Below are 15,226 nucleotides of genomic sequence, written 5' to 3'. Positions count from 1 at the left end.
TCTGGGCTTTGTGCAGCTCCTCCTTCAGGAACTCTGAGCCCTTCTCCCGGATCTCCATGGAAGAGCTTCGCAGGCGCAACACGTCCAGCTGGGCGGCTGCAGGGCCCTCCTCCCCTCCAGGGGTCTCCGCCAGGCCTCTTGGGGACTCCCTGTGGCTTTTGCAGGGGCCCACGCTCTTCCAGGGGACCGGGACAGCTTCGAGGGGCGGTGGGTGGCCCTCGTCTGGGTGGGGCTGGCTGCGGGGCAAACAGCAAATCCAGGGTGGGGTCCTGAGACCCAGATCTGAGCTGAGGGACCCACCCTGGGCCACATGCCTGCCACTCTGGGCCTGGTCTGGGCCCCGTCTGCAAGACAGGGACACTACCTGTGAGGCTATCACTGGGTTGTCCCAAGGGCTGAGGGACCAAACACGCGGTCTCCTAGGGGCCAGGACAGGACGCATTCATCTTTGTCAACCACCCTCTCCAGCCCAGGGCCTAGGGCTGGGCTTGGCACACAGTAGGTGCTCAGTTTGGGTTTGTCCAGCAGGTGACTGTAAACGTGTCAGTGCTGAGAATCTGAGTCTCCATTTCTACAAAGCGGGGACATCCCCTTGGTCCTACCTCTAGGGTCACCGAATGGATCTGACGTGCATAAAACCTTGGCCCACAGGGGGCACCTGGGTGGCTCAGATGGTTGAGCATCTGCCTTCGACTCAGATCATGATCCCGGGGTCCTGGGATCAAGCCCTGCATGGGGCTCCCTGCTCAGTGCGGTGTCTGTTTCTCTCCCTCTGTCCTTCCCCCCACTTGTGCTCTTGGGCCCTCTCTCTCTCAAATAAATAAGATCTTAAAAAAAAACCAGCAAAAACCTTTGCATACAGGAGGAACTTAAATGGGAACTGCCTTCTAGGCTACTGTTAATGCAAATGTTATGCAAATTAAAACCCACTTAGTGTGGGGGGGAGAGGGAGGACCCAGCCAGGGCCCCACAGAGCTGAGGCAGGAAGATTCTGCCAAACAACCCAGGCAGGGCAGACCGTCTTCCTGCTCCCTGAGCCTTGTGGGGAGCAGTCCCGGCTTGGCTCTCCGCTGGTCTGCCCTGTGACCTCAGGCAAACACCACTCTCTGGGCCTCAGGACCCTTCTCTCCCTGAAGTTGAAGACCCTAGAGGTAGTGCTGCGGCCATCAGCCTCCGTCCCCCCCTCGTCCCGCCCAGCACTGTCCATCCACACCCCCCACTTTGCAAGAGACCCTGCGGAGGGAGGGAGGCAGGAAGGGAGAAGGCTCGGCAGCCAGCAGTGGTTTGTGCCAAGACAGCACCTCTGGACTCGCTCACTCAGCAAAAGCTGGTGGCTCCTGAGCCAGCAGCTTCGGAGCCGCGGTGGCTGGGCTGAGGGTGACAGGCTGGGCCTGGCGGCTGATAACGGCGGGGAGGTGGAGGGGAGGGGGCTCCAAGGGGCCCACGCAGGAGGGAGGAAAGACAAGGCCACGGGGTCATGGGACTCAGGCTTATTGAGGGGAAAGTGTGAAAGGCAAGACTGGGGATCAGTCCCTCCGCCCTGTCATCTGGACCCTGAGATGGTCACCAAGCAGCCTCTGAGCTTCGGTCCCCCCCGAGGTAACACAAAGGGACTGGGTGCCCGGGGAAACCCAGCAACGAGCCCATTCCCAACCCTTCACATGGCCCTGTCCCTGCGCCCAGCCCAGCCTGCCCTCTGCTTTGGAACTGGCCCATAGTGTGGCCTCATGGGTCCTTGGCTGGGTCCCGCCTGGCAGGGACCAGGGCTCTGATAGACGAAGTGGGAAAACACATCTATCACTCCATCAGCAGTGATTATGCCAGACAGGGATCCTTCCTAATACCTCTGTGGGGGGGGGGGGGGGGGGGGGGGGGGGGTCGTTGGCAAGGGGTCCCTGAGGCGTGAGCAGGGGCTGTGGCAGTGCCATGGTGGCCCAGGGCTGGGGTCTGCACCCAGGGGCCTCACACTGGCCGGGTGCCACCTGGCTGCTCTGTGCATGTCCTCTCATTTAGAGCTCTCAAAAGCATTCGTGGGACTGTCCCCATCCTACAGATGAAGGACGGGGGTCTCAGAGGAGGGCAGAACTTGCCCAGGCCCACACGGCTGCTCGCTCGGTGGCGGTGCTGGACGGGCAGCTAGGGCTTGGGTCCAGGCCCGAAGCGCCCCCCTTCCAGCCGGTAAGTGGGGGTGTGAGTGTGGAAATCAGTGCATCTGCTTCAGGATCGAAGGCTGTGAGGCCCAGGCCAACTCGGGAGACTCCTCCTTGGCTGCAGCAGGGAAATCGGACCCCATTCTGGCCCGACTGACTTCTCAGCTTCTGCTCGGGCCCAGAAACTGCTTCCCAGGAGGGCAGGCCAGGGCTGGGGGAGCTGTGGCTGAGAGCAGAGGCCAGAGTCAGGCCAGGCCAGGGTCCACGCCAGGCTCCGAGCTGGGGTACGCACCAGCCCCTGGGAATATCACTACAATTCTCTGAAGCTGCTTCCCACCTTTGGGATGGGGGTAAAAACCTGGAGGAGGCGTACTAAGAACCAGGTGAAGAAGTCACAGGATACAGCACCAGGTAAAGACCGTGCCGTCTGCGGCCACATTGGCAAACACCCCCACTGCCTGCCCAGGCTCTGGGTCCCACAGCCAAAACCACAGGCCTCAGGGAGGTCTTCTGGCTGACAGTCTGGAGGCTTGGGGCCCAGGGCCATTTCCTCAGGTGAGAGAGGATGGTCCTTGTCACTCAGGCTTGACAGGGACAACAGACCCCAACTCAGGGGCTGCACGCCTCAAGAGGATGAGCAAGAACTGTGGGCCAACGAGGGGGGTGACCAGCAGGGACGGCATGGGACACAGGGCAGGATCCCAGGTTTTAGACACCCGGCGCTGGGGGTCTTTTCCTCTGTAAGGACCACCCCAGACATCACCCATGCCCCTGCCGAGGAGAAAAAGACCTCCAGCCCCTCCCACGAGGGCCACCAGTGTGGTCACTAATTCTCCTGTTGGTCCCAAGGGCATGGGCTGGGGTTACAGCTGGACTGCCCCCCATCATTTTCCCAACAGGCTCTCACTTTAGCCCACTGCTGGGAAGGATGAGACCCAATTTTGCAGCCAGAGGAAACGGTGGCCCTCCATGTCCCCCCTCCCCAGTGTAAAAGCCCAACTCGAAACCCTGTGGCAGAAAGCATGGGAAGAGCAGGGCCGCCTAGTAGTTACCAACTGCCCAACACCTGGGCCAGGGGTTCAGGAGAGATGGGGTCTCCCTGTCCTGGGAGAGAAGCTTGAATCTGCAGGCCCTCCCCTCACACTTCAGGGCTGTGAGGCAACTCGGAAATTTCAGAGGAAGGAGGGATGCGAGGGACCCCAGGCCCCATAGGTCCAGCCCAAGCCAGAATCCTCTATCTTCACACACTTCAGCATCCCAGACCAGGAGCTGGAAAACCTGGAGGTGAATGCCCGTGGGGCTGGGGAACTCACTCCTTGGACAAGCATGGGCTACCATTTAAGTTCTTCTGCACCACACCCCCTCCCTGCCCCTCAGTCCAGGTCCATGGCCCTCAGCTTGAACCTTCTCAGCCCCCATTCCCTGCAGAAACAGAGTCCAGAGTACAGGGAAGGCCTGTAGCAGGACCCAGGGCCACTGGGAAGAGGTTAGAGGCAGGAGACAGTAAGAGTCAAGGTCAGAGGAAAGTGGGAGCATCCAACATCCCCCATCCTGAAGCCGGCTTCGCTGTCTAGAGCCCACGACAGTTTAGACAGGAAAGGCCCCACTGGCTCACTTCCTCAGGAAACACACGGGGGGGGGGGGGCAGAAACCGCAATGCTCACCCCCCAGTCCTGTCCTAGGAGGGCCAGCAAGGTTTTTGTCCCCATCCACAAAAAATGGCAAAATGAGAATGAGGACCCATGGATTCTATCGTTCCCAGTCACCCAGCAACGCCCACTGGGCCAGAAGGGCCCCGACCAGGATCCGGGGTACTCTTCCCATTTCCAGCCCAACCCGCCTGCCATGAGGTCTCTCTGCCCTTCGATCTCTCCCCGTCCACTGACCAGCGCCCAGGTCACCTCTTTGAACTAAAGATCCCGGTGCTAACGGGCACGATGGATTCCTTAGAGAAGACGGAAGGAACTCATTAGGGAAGCTCTGAAACAGGGGAAAGGAGAGGCGGGGAGGGCACGCTGGGAGCGCTCACCCTCTGCCCGGGGCCAACAGGGTGGCTGCAGCTGATCTGGTCTGCGGGGCAGGGCCACACACAGGGGCCCTGTTCAGACTCAGGCCCCTGCACCCACAGGCCTTCTGGTAAGCCGGGAGAGCACGGAGGCTGATGGCCACGTGACTCCTCCTGTCCAGGGGCCCCGGGGGCCCCAGGAAAGGTTTCCCGCATCGGCTCCCCGCCCGGCCTGCAAGCCCAGCCAGGCGAAGCTGACAGAGAGGGGTTGAGGTGGCAGCTCCAAACCCTCAGGATGCCGCTGCAGGGAGATGCTCTCCCCAGCCTGGTTGGCACAAGGAGGCGCCTGGTGTTCAGAGACGGATGGCGACCTGACCGGAACACACAGCAAAGTGGTGGCAGGGTGGGAACAGAACTCAGAGTCCCAGCTCTATTGCATCATGTGACCTGTCACCCAGAGAAATCCAGACGGGAGGCAAGGGGATGAATGGTGGTTTTGGAGAAGTGAGGCAGGATGCAGATGGGGTTTGAGGAAGTTGGAGCCAAGTGCCTGAGGGGGTGGCGGGGAGAGGTGGTGGTGGGGATGGTGGGGCTTCCATCCAAGGCTGTTGCATAAGCCAGGCAGGTCCTGGCCTCGGAAGGGATGTGCAGAGGGGACAGAGACACAAGACTCTGAGGGGGGAATTGTGGCAGGAACCGGGGGCTGGAGAGGGTGACAGAGAAAAAAAAAAAGCAACAAAACTACAGTAATTAACTAACATAATGAAATGGTGCCCAGGACGGGAATAAGGAACTGGGAGGGGGTCTGTCGGGGAAGAGAAAGAGGGTCGCTGAGGCGTCTGGGGAGCGGCATGTCCTATATGGGTCTACAGGTGGCTGAGGGAGGTGTGGGGCCAGAGGGAGCGGCTGCAGGCTGAGCGTGCTCTGGGGGAGGGGTAACAGAGGAGTCGAGCGCCACAGAGCCAGCCTGGAGGTCTGAGGAGCAGCCATCACCAGGGTTGGAAGGGAAGGTTCCAGAATGGGGCAATGGTGTCATATATCATATATGTCACACACGGGAACAGAGTGTCAGGCATGCGAGCCGAGCAGGACCCTGGGGGAGGGGGGTTGGAAGCAGATGACTCTGGACCACTCCAGCAAGCGGGACGCAGGTGTGTGCCTTGTAGAACATGGAGCAGGGGGCGGACAAGGTCAGGAACAGCCGCAGGATGCAGGACAGAAGGCAGGGAGGTTGGAACACCTGCATCAGGTGGATTGGGCCAAGCAAGCCTCTCCTCACCATAGCCCCAGGGCCGCCAGTCCAGCCCAGCCCTGCCAGGGAATCCAGCCCTGCGTCTCCCCTGGGAGCCAGCACAAGGCCTGGGACAGTGGGGGCTCACTCTGTGCTGGGGCGGAGCAGGGCGCACAGCACCTGCCTCACATCCGCCTGCCCAGTCCTAGAAGGACCTGACACCTCGAAAATCCAACACATACAGAGTGAGCACCTATCATGTGCTAGGCACCCCATCAGCCCCGATCCGCCCAATCTGCATGACCGCACAGATTTTGGCAGCAACATCCCTGAGCTCCCTTGTGACCTCATTCTAATTCACTCTGCTCCCCGTCCCCCACCACCCTATTGGGCACAAATCTTGGGCAGACCTGGGGACAGTCTACACCAAGCAGGATTCTAGTGAGGGTCTGAGCTCCTCACACATGTGCAGAGTAAGGAACGGCAGGAGGTATATCCCCACTAGGTAGTCAGATCAAGGAAGGCTTCCAGAAAGCAGCAGCTGGGAAAGGTGCACAACTGCTTCCCAGGCAGGAGGCCCACCTTCCTTCCACACTTCAGATGAAGTCTGAGCCTACAGACCCCTGTAGCTTAGGCCCAACAGGCAGGAGCTTGCAAATCCAAGCCCCTTCGGGTAATCAAAACCCAGAGCAGTTAGGTGACCTGCTCAAGATCACACAGCCCGTCTGCAGCCCTGGGGCTCCCCAGCGTCTTGCTTGTTCCAAAGACAGAGTCCTCCATCCCTGGGAGGGTGGGGGAATCTCATTTCATTCCTGAGCAGTCCATCAGAGCCCGGCCCTCCCTAGAAATAGGTAATATTAGCCCCATCTATCAGACAGGGAAACTGAGACCAGGGGAGAAAACTAGCCCAGAACTCAATTTCTGGTCTTTGCTGACCAAGCCCCAAGTGCCCAGCACTGTGTCAGCTGCAGATACTCGAGATGCCACCATCACCCCATCTCAGGACAGGCTTGGCACCCAAGACTATGGACATGAGAAACTATGGGGGATGGGGAGAGGAGCATCCCAATTTTGGGGGAGCTGCCTCTGGGTTCAGAGTTCAGGGCTCCTGCTCAAGGAGTCCCAAGGAAGAGGGCCCACCTGAGCTCCTGCAGAGTCCTGCCACTGCCACCCACCCCAGGGGAGCAGCCCTGGGGCCAGGGCCAAGGGGATGAACTGGCACCAGGGCCTAGCCATTAACGGCAACCATCCCTCACCTACAGATGAGGAAAGAAACTCCAGAGACACTGACAACTTAGCCAGGGCCACTGATCCCAGAGTCTTCAAACTCTAGAATAAAGGGCCCAAATATACACCTACCCAGACTGTCCTGAGCCCCTGGGGGCCGCAAGCCCAAGCAGCTCAGTTAGACTTACATGGACAAGTGTGACCCCAGGCAGGGTCCCTTCTGGCTCCTGCTGGGGTCTGGGTGAGCTCCTAGGACACCAGGCCCCCAGTGGATTCTGGCAGCTTGGCCCCTGATCCTTCAATCCCTGCCTCTAATACCCGAGTTGGGAGGGGGGGGATCCATAAAAATGCAGTGCTCAAGGAAACCCCCAAACTCTGCCTCTCACTCCCAGGTGTGCAGCTCCCCCTTCTGTCCCTCATGTTTTCCATCTGCATTTATAAAGCACCTGCTAGGTGCTCTGTACCTGGCTAGGCCCTGGGGTTAGGCTAGGCCCTGGGGGTCTAAATGTACATGCAAGAAGTGAGTTATAGGGCGCCTAGGTGGCTCAGTTGGTTAAGCGTCTGCCTTCAGCTCAGGTCATGGTTCCAGGATCATAGGATCGAGCCCCAGGATCGAGGTCCCTGCCCAGCAGGGAGTCTGCTTCTCTCTCTCCCTCTACTCTCTGCTTATGCTATCTCTCTCTCTCTCTCTCTCAAATAAATAAATAAAATCTTAAAAAAAAAAAAAAAGAAAGAAAGAAATGAGTTATACTGAGGATCATGTGGGGGTCAGCTTGGCAGTCTGGTTTATCCAGAAGCCTCTTGGGAATATGGCAGGGAGGCTGGACTGGCGGTGGGGGGGGGGGGTCTTCTCCAGGACCCTGAGTCTTTTTGACACTGTCCTTAAAGAGAGTATCTATCGGGCACCTGGGTGGCTCAGTTGGTTAAGCGACTGCCTTCGGCTCAGGTCATGATCCTGGAGTCCCTGGATGAGTCCCGCATCGGGCTCCCTGCTGAGCAGGGAGTCTGCTTCTCCCTCTGACCCTCCCCCCTCTCATGTGCTCTCTCTCATTCTCTCTCTCTCAAATAAATAAAGAAAATCTTTAAAAAAAAAAAGAGAGCATCTATCTACTGATGGCTCCCAGCCCTGTCTGTCTGGCTCTGGCCTGGATGCCTCCAGGGAAGGGCACTCTGGGCATGGATCAGCCTGCAGCTCTCCACCCCACAACGTGCTCATTTCGCCCAGAGACCCAGAGAAGTGAGGCCATACTCTCAAGATCACATAGTAACTCAATGACTGTTTTGCCTGGGTGCCCCCAACATATGGGGTCACAAGCTTCTTCCAGACTGGGATGCCCCTTAAACACAGTTAGCCCCACGCAGGATTGTGCTAACCCCACCAGGTCCCACACAACACTTTCTCCCTGAACTCAGTCATCTTCAGGGGTGGGGGTGGGGGGTGGAGGAGGGTACTTTTCCAAAAAACATGTGCTCTGCTTCACCTTTCCACCCTTTAAGAGGCATGCCTCTCCACACCTCACCCCTACCAGGAGCCCTTTCTCTCAGCACCCCCTGCTGGGGACAAAGCCCCACTATTCCCTAGCATCTCAGCCCAAGCTTTGCTAGGGGCCATGGAGTCAAGTGGACCTAGACTGCATCAGAAACCCCTCCAGCCTGCCAGCCCCCCCAGAGGCCGTCCCTCACTCCCCAGCTCTGGCTAGGAAAGAGTCCCGTCCTGGGACCCCCCAGGTGGTCCAGTTCTTTACAGGAATACAACCCACCCCACTCTGGCCACAGCTCTTCCAGGACCTGGCCTTCCCAGGCCATGGGGAGGAGGAAGTGTTTGCCCAAGTCCCTGAGAAAACCACAGCCTTCCTGCACGAACATGGCAGGGGACCCACACCAGGTCGGCCAAGGGACTGGGATCACCCCTGAGAGCCAATAAACAGTCATAGGGACTGGGGCCACTAAGCCAGGACCCAGGGCTCTGCTGCCCTCCTTCAGGCTGCAGGGAGGTCCTACCCCACACCTCTGAGCTGGGCTGGATCCAGGAGCCCCAGATGGAGGTTCATCAACTTACTAGCGACCTTGGCAGAGACCCAGCCCCCTTTCCCAATTGCACTGCTTTCCAAGGGTTCATCCAGGCTGGGGGGGGGGGGGCACTCCTCCAGGTGCGTACCCCAGACTTACTCTGGCTTGCAAGCGCCGCCCGCCCGCCCCCTTCTCACTCGCGCTCCAGACGAGCTAGGAGTTGGCGCCGTCATGCCGGGAAGGTCCCCACCCATAGAGAGCCCCCGACCCCTCCCCGCGGGGCGTCCTTCACCTCCGCCGCGCGTTGGCTCGCGCGTCCCGGGACTACGGGGCGCCCGTCCGCCGCGGGCCGGGTGCACACGCGGCAGGGATCCGCAGCCCCGGAGGCCGCCGCGGCCCGAGCCCGCGCGGTGCGGCGAGCGCGCACCGACCTACCCGCTCCACATCCCGGCGCCGCCGCGAGCTCCCTGCGCCGGCCCGCGCCGCGTCCCCGCCCGCCGCCTGTCAGTCCCTCCGCAGCCGCCCCCGGGCCACCCCCGCCCCCGGCGGGTCACGTGGCCGAGGGGGTGGCCCGAGGACACGTGCCCGGCCCCGCCCCTCCGCCGCCCGCCCGCCCCGGGACCGTGCGCCGGCGGGAGCGGGGGAGGAGCCGGCGGCCGGCGCGCCCTGCGGTCAGCGCCGCGCTCCGCAGCCCGCGGCTCCCTCGTCTCGGATCCCCCGGCGCGGCGCGGGCCCTCGGCCACCGCTGCTCGAGAACCTTGGCGGACGGTCTCTCGGAGCCCGCCGACACCCACCCGCTGGCCAGCACTCCTCTTCCCTGGGCTCCCTGCTCTGTGCCCGTTCTTGGGCAACGTCCTGCAGGGTGGGAAAGGGGCTAGACCCCAAAACAAGTTTTCTCGGGTTTACTCTGAGCGCTTATCCCAAGGGAAGACCCCCCCTTTGGCCCAAGTCTTCAACCCCAGCCCTCCCCCAGCCCCACACCACCCCCACCCCGCAAAGGGGCCTTCCCCTCTTGTTCGGAACACTCCCTGACCATCTCTTCCCTGCCTTTACCCAGCATCTACTGTCTGGGGGAATGCACCCCCACCCTGCACACCTGTCTGGATTTAGGTCCTCTGCAAAACCTTTTCCTGCATCCCAGACCACTGGTCTTCCTGTCCCTCCATCCTTCCGCCCCTTTGTCACCAGTCCTGAGCCCTGACTACTGGCCTCAACTTCAGCCTGCAGCTGGACCCAGTGAGAGTATAGTTCTCTCCTGCCAGGGATCCTGGCTCCCACCCTCTGGGTCTAGAGAGGCCTAGGAGGCCAGGAGGAAGGAGGTGCTTCCCTTCCAGATGCTACCAGAACTCAGGACACTACTCTTCTGAGCCCACAGAGCTGGGACCCCAGGCTTGAATTTGTCAGGTCTTCACTGGGGACACACATTTCTTTCATTCATCCATTCGTTCATTCATTCATTCATTCATTCATTCATTCATTCATTCATTCATCCATCCATCCCTTCTGAGCACAAACTGTGGACCACACAAGGGCTGAGATCCAAAGGGAAACTGCATCGACACATGCTCTGTCATCCCGGAGCTCCAATATGGTAGGGAGACATACTCACAAGGACCTCCACTTCCAGGGCTGCTGCCCAGGGCACACTCTACTAAGTGCACGGTGTCTTTGTCACAAATAGAAAATGGTACTGCCTTCCTAGATGGGGACAGCCCATGCCAAGGTACAGGACTGGGTGAGTGGAGGGCAGGCTGGATTTCATACCTTGCTTGCTCACTCCCTTGGCTGGCACCTTGTGCAGTGAACAACCTGGGCAGCCCACTGTGACATCCCTTCTGACTTACCAGAATCATTCTGCCCAGACCTCCAATGCCTTTCACTCTGCAGGGTAGCTCTTTCTAAGACTGTGGTTTCCCAAGGGCAGAAACCATCTCCTCGGTGCAGTGTTTCTGTGCCTACCCCAGCCTAGTCCAGGGTCTGGCCTAAAGCAGATGTCACCATGTTTGTTGACTTGAATCCTACACCAAGTAAGTCTTGAGCAACTGCTGTCTTCCTGGCCCTTGCTCTGTTCATTATTTAGGAGAAGGGGGAAAAGACACAAAAAGGGCTCAGGACAGGGCCCTTACTCTCCAAGACTTCACAAGCCTGGGCAGGAGATAAGACTGGTCCAAGTCATGGTAACCCAGACTGGTGGGAGATAAGGCATGGAGGCAGTGTCAGCCCAGGCTAAGGCCCCAGAGGAAGAGCCCTTAGCAGGACAGGGTAGCACCAGTGGGCTTAAGTGAGGCCTCCAAGGACAAATGTAGGGTCACCACTCTGGGAGCACTGATACCGGAATTACTACCTAAAAATACCACATCATCTATGCATCCAGTGACCTTCGATTGCCAAGCCTCCCTAGCTTCTTCCACAGTCCAGTGAGCTCTGCTCCTCAGCCGAAAAGGATTGGGCTCAGAGAAGTTCAGGAACCTACCTGATGTCACACAGCCAGGGGTGGTGGGGCTGTGACCCCTTACATCAATTTTCTGAAAAGACAGCCCAGAAACTAGAGAACTCGCTAGAAGCTGCAACTGTGTGCAGTCAGGCAAAAAGGGGAGCGTACTAGGGGCCTGGCCAGCAGGTGCGGAGGAAGAAGTAAAAGGTCAAGACCTCAAACGACTGCCCTTCGCCTGTCTCCCCACCATCCCCATCCCCGCCTGGCAGCCTTGACCACAGAGCCTCGACTGGAAGCAGATGAGGAACAGGAAACTGCCAGCCTGGTTGACCCAGGCCCCAATTCTGACTTAGGTCTCTCCTCCCATCCAAGTACTAACCAGGCCCGACCCTGCTTAGCTTCCGAGATCAGACAAGATCGGGCGCGTTCAGGGTGGTATGGCCGTAGACTGACTTAGGTCTGTCCTCAGCTCACCGCGTGACCCAGGATGTTTGTCTTGCCCTCTCTGAGCCTCAGATTCTATGTCTGTCCAACCACCAAGTTAGACAATCAGGGTCACCCGTTGGCACTGACCTTGTAAGAGGCTCATGAAATTCCTCAGAGTTCCATGCCAGTCCCCTGTCAGGAGCCTGGCTTCTGCCTCCCTCCTCCCCCAGTGCCCCTACAGAATGGCAAGATTTCCCTCCCTCCCCTTCATGACCGTGACCGAGGTCACTGGCTCACCTGTCTGTGTCCCAGGGCTCCTCTCCCAAGTTCCCCTCGAGTGCAGGGCCCAGAACTGATGGGGCGTAGCGGACAGCCTCTGAGCTCAGTGCCAGGAACACGGGGCATGTTCCTCGGGCAGGACACCTGGTGTGCTCCTTGGGGTCATCCATGCCAGGGCCAGCCTGAGGGTCCCTCGGGAGACTGCCAGGCAGGCAGGTGGCAGAAGCCGTCTCCCTTCCCTCCTCCCCGCCTCCCCAGGCTGAGCCTCACGCTAACCTTTGCTATCTCTGAGGAGCAGGGCCTGGGACGAAGGCCCCTCCCAGCAGGCCTCTATCTCTTGAAACCCCGTAATTATTAACTCCTGTGGCTCAGCGGGCAGCAGAAGGCACTGGGGGCCCTGCTTCCTGGGCTCCGGGCCAGGAAAGGTGAGACTCCCTGAAGGGTCGTGGGAGTTGTCCTCTGCATGCCCAAGTCCCAGCTTCCACTAGGGCCCGAAGGAGGAGCCACCTAACCCCTCCCTGCCCAGGTTGGCAAGTTGGAAAGACCTGTCCAGCCCAGGCTCTATCACTAGTTGGTTGTGTGGCTTTGGGCAAGGACCCCTGCCTGCCCCACATCCCGTCCTTGGCCTCAATATCCCCTTTAAAACTTGTAACCACCAACAAAAAAGCACAACTCAGTGCAGCAGTTAAGAACCCAGGCCCAGTGTCCGAGAGGCTGGATTCAACCCCATTCCAGACTATGAGCCTTTGGGCATGTTAGTCTCTCCGTGCCTCAGTTTCCCCGACCATAATACAGAATCTCACTCTCTAAGGCACACCAGGCCAGCTGCTACTGCCCAGACATGCCCTACACCACCCCTTTCCTCACACAGTGCCCTCGGCAGCACATTCTACCTCCTGCTGATAATTTCTCTTTTGCTTCCCCCCCCTCCCCAGGAAGCCTTCCCCCATGGATTGCTTTCCTGAGGGTGAAGCCCTCAGGCACGTGTCCACCTTGTGTCATGACAAGTAAAACCGTCGGACACCCCCACAAGAACCGAGTGACCCCATGGGCAGAGGCTGGCCCGTGCTCACCCCCAAATCCTCAGTACCCCCTTGTCTGGGACATGGTCAGCCTCAGCCCATTGGAATGGTTTGAAGGTTCCACCCTATCTCATTTGGCTTGAAGTCTAATCCTAGTTCTGCTGGTCCCTGGCTGTGTGACCTCGGGCAAGTCACTTCACCTCTCTGGGACTCATTTCCCTCATCTGTAAAATGGGAACAGTCGTCCCCAGTGCAGTTGTGAACATCACAGTAGGCGACATCTGTGAAGGGTCTGCCACACTCGAAATGAGAATGTCCTCCGCCTTTCTCCCTCGTCTTCCCTCTTCTTTCCTGGCAGCCTCTGACTGCCCGGGCGGGGGGAGAAGCTTCCAGTTCCTGACTAGCAGTCACACCCCACCAGCCCTGCCCTGCGGATAACAATATCTCCCACTCAGGCTTTGGGCTTCGAAGCTCTCAGCCTAATGCAAACCAGATGCTGGCCTTGCCTTTCCTGGCAGTGAATTTTCCATGGCCTGCTCCCACCCCCTTCCTGTTTTTGCTCCTCACTGATACCCTGCTCAATTCTCCTGTGCCCCCACCTTCCTCTGTGGGCAACCTCTGAGCCCACCTGGAAACCATTAATGGAAAACAGGAAGTATGAAAAGGGGGGAGGGTCTCCCCATCACCCCAACACAGCAGGAGGGGAAGGAGCTCAGCCTGGCTGAGGACAGGGGGTATGAGAGCGAACCGCCCCCCCCCAAGCACCAGCCTGCCCCTTGGGGAGGAAACTGAATCAGAGTTGCTCTGGGGACTGTAGAGAAAAAAATTGCTGCTCTCTGGACATTTAGGCAGAGCTGGGGCTTCATGGGGAGCTATAAGGGCCTTATGTCCTTGGCTGTGACTTAGAAAAATCAGAGCCAGAAGAGACCCAAGTCCCTCCTGCTGCAGATGAAGAAACTGAGGCTCGTCCAGGGTCACCAGTGAGTCAGAGCCAAGAGGCAGCCAGGCCTGGGGCTGCTTGCCAGTAACCCCGGCTCCCCGAAGTCACTTCCGGGGCTTACTGTCCCAGCGGCATTCCCATTGCCCATCCCCCACAGCACGGCCGCGGGGCACTGGGCGCCGTCAGTCACGAGGATGCTCACAAGGCCACCCGCAGCACCTGGCCAGGCAGACCTGGATCTTCCCCCGTGGGGCGGGCCCTGGGAAGGGAGGCCTGGGGCAAGCCCAGGAGTATGGCTGTTGTGCGCTCTTCCTTTATCCTCAGCCCCCTGAACCCCCTCAGGGCATCCTTGTGAGGACGCCCCCATCCCGGTGAAAACAACAGCGCAAGGGGTCCCTGAGAGCCGGGCTCTGGCCGCCCCTCCCTCCGCCAGCTGTGCCGAGTGTTTGGACAACTGGATGGAATGTTTTGCTGCTACAGTCCTCCCTGGATCCCTGAGCTCGGATTTCAAGAGGGGCGGGGCAAGGACGCTGGCTCCAGGGAGAGGGAAAGAGGCTCGAGAGGTCAAATATGAGTCTGGAGCCCACGTGCCCCCCCAACCCCCCCCAACCCCCGCAACTCCCTGCCCAGGGCCTGAGCAAGACCACTGGCCGCCCAGCCCCAGTGCGGTGGGGAGCGGGAACCCGGCTCAGGCCCCTGGGAGGACAGGACAGAGGGTGGAGGCAGCCAGATGGCGTCAGAGATTTGGTGGGGCCAACCTGGTGAAGTCAGGCCCTGAAGACAGTCTGGGCTCGGGGAGGGGCAGGGCCCAGGACGGCACTCTGACATTAAGATTGCTAGCTAAGATTCCACAACAGAGATCGGTCCATCTACCACCATCTCCAGTTTACAGATAAAACAACTGGGGTCCAGAGGGAGTGGGAGATCACCCCAGGTGACACAGCATGCTGGGTGTAGAGCTGGGCTAGAACCCAGGGCTCCAGATCCTAAGCTTGTTCTTCTCATTATTCAGGCTGATCACGCACCCCAGCCAGTGAATCATCATCCTTGCTCTTCCTCAGAAAACATAGACAAAATAACCTATGTAGGTGGGGTACTCCGGCTTCACAAAGAGAATGCATAAACATTAAGCTCGCTGCCAGCCTCTGAGAGCGCTAACCCACTTGTGGACAAGGGGTGGAAGCCCCAATAGCCAGGATTTCTGCACCATCTCTGACTCTGAGGCCAGAGCTCACCCAGATTCCCCCACACAGCTGCTCAGGTCTCCCAGAGCCCCTTGAATAAGGCTGAGTAGACACACACATTCTACACCCAACTATATGGAAGACAGTTTGAGCCTCAGTTTACCCACCTTAAAATTGAGAGGATTGTCTTTGCTCTACTTGACTCACCACCATATTGTGGGTGCTGAAGGCAAGGAATGGAAGGTTCCAGTGGACACCTTTGGAGACTTAAATATTTCCTAGCAATAAAACCATTGGAGCTCACTTATGAAGAAAGGA

General features: G+C 59.0%; 1 protein-coding gene across 2 annotated transcripts in view; it reads right to left on the bottom strand.

The window, feature by feature from the left end:
• The window catches only part of RAB3IL1 (RAB3A interacting protein like 1), a 21,562-nt gene extending 9,630 nt beyond the window's left edge, over nucleotides 1-11,932 (bottom strand). Inside the window, exons 1-2 of one of the 2 annotated variants that reach the window (XM_044919392.1) lie at nucleotides 11,781-11,932; nucleotides 1-236 (exon numbers count right to left, since the gene is read on the bottom strand). In XM_044919392.1, the coding sequence (XP_044775327.1) occupies nucleotides 1-236; nucleotides 11,781-11,932 (388 nt within the window). Of the gene's footprint in view, nucleotides 237-9,058; nucleotides 9,096-11,780 lie in introns of those variants that run through there. The other variant, XM_044919391.1, reaches the window with a different exon arrangement.
• Nucleotides 11,933-15,226: the final 3,294 nt, after the last annotated feature.

Source organism: Neomonachus schauinslandi, chromosome 11 (genome assembly GCF_002201575.2).
Source record: "Neomonachus schauinslandi chromosome 11, ASM220157v2, whole genome shotgun sequence".
NCBI lineage: Eukaryota > Metazoa > Chordata > Mammalia > Carnivora > Phocidae > Neomonachus > Neomonachus schauinslandi.
Note: the sequence above shows the minus strand (reverse complement) of the source record. Positions and strands in the feature narration are given on the sequence as shown.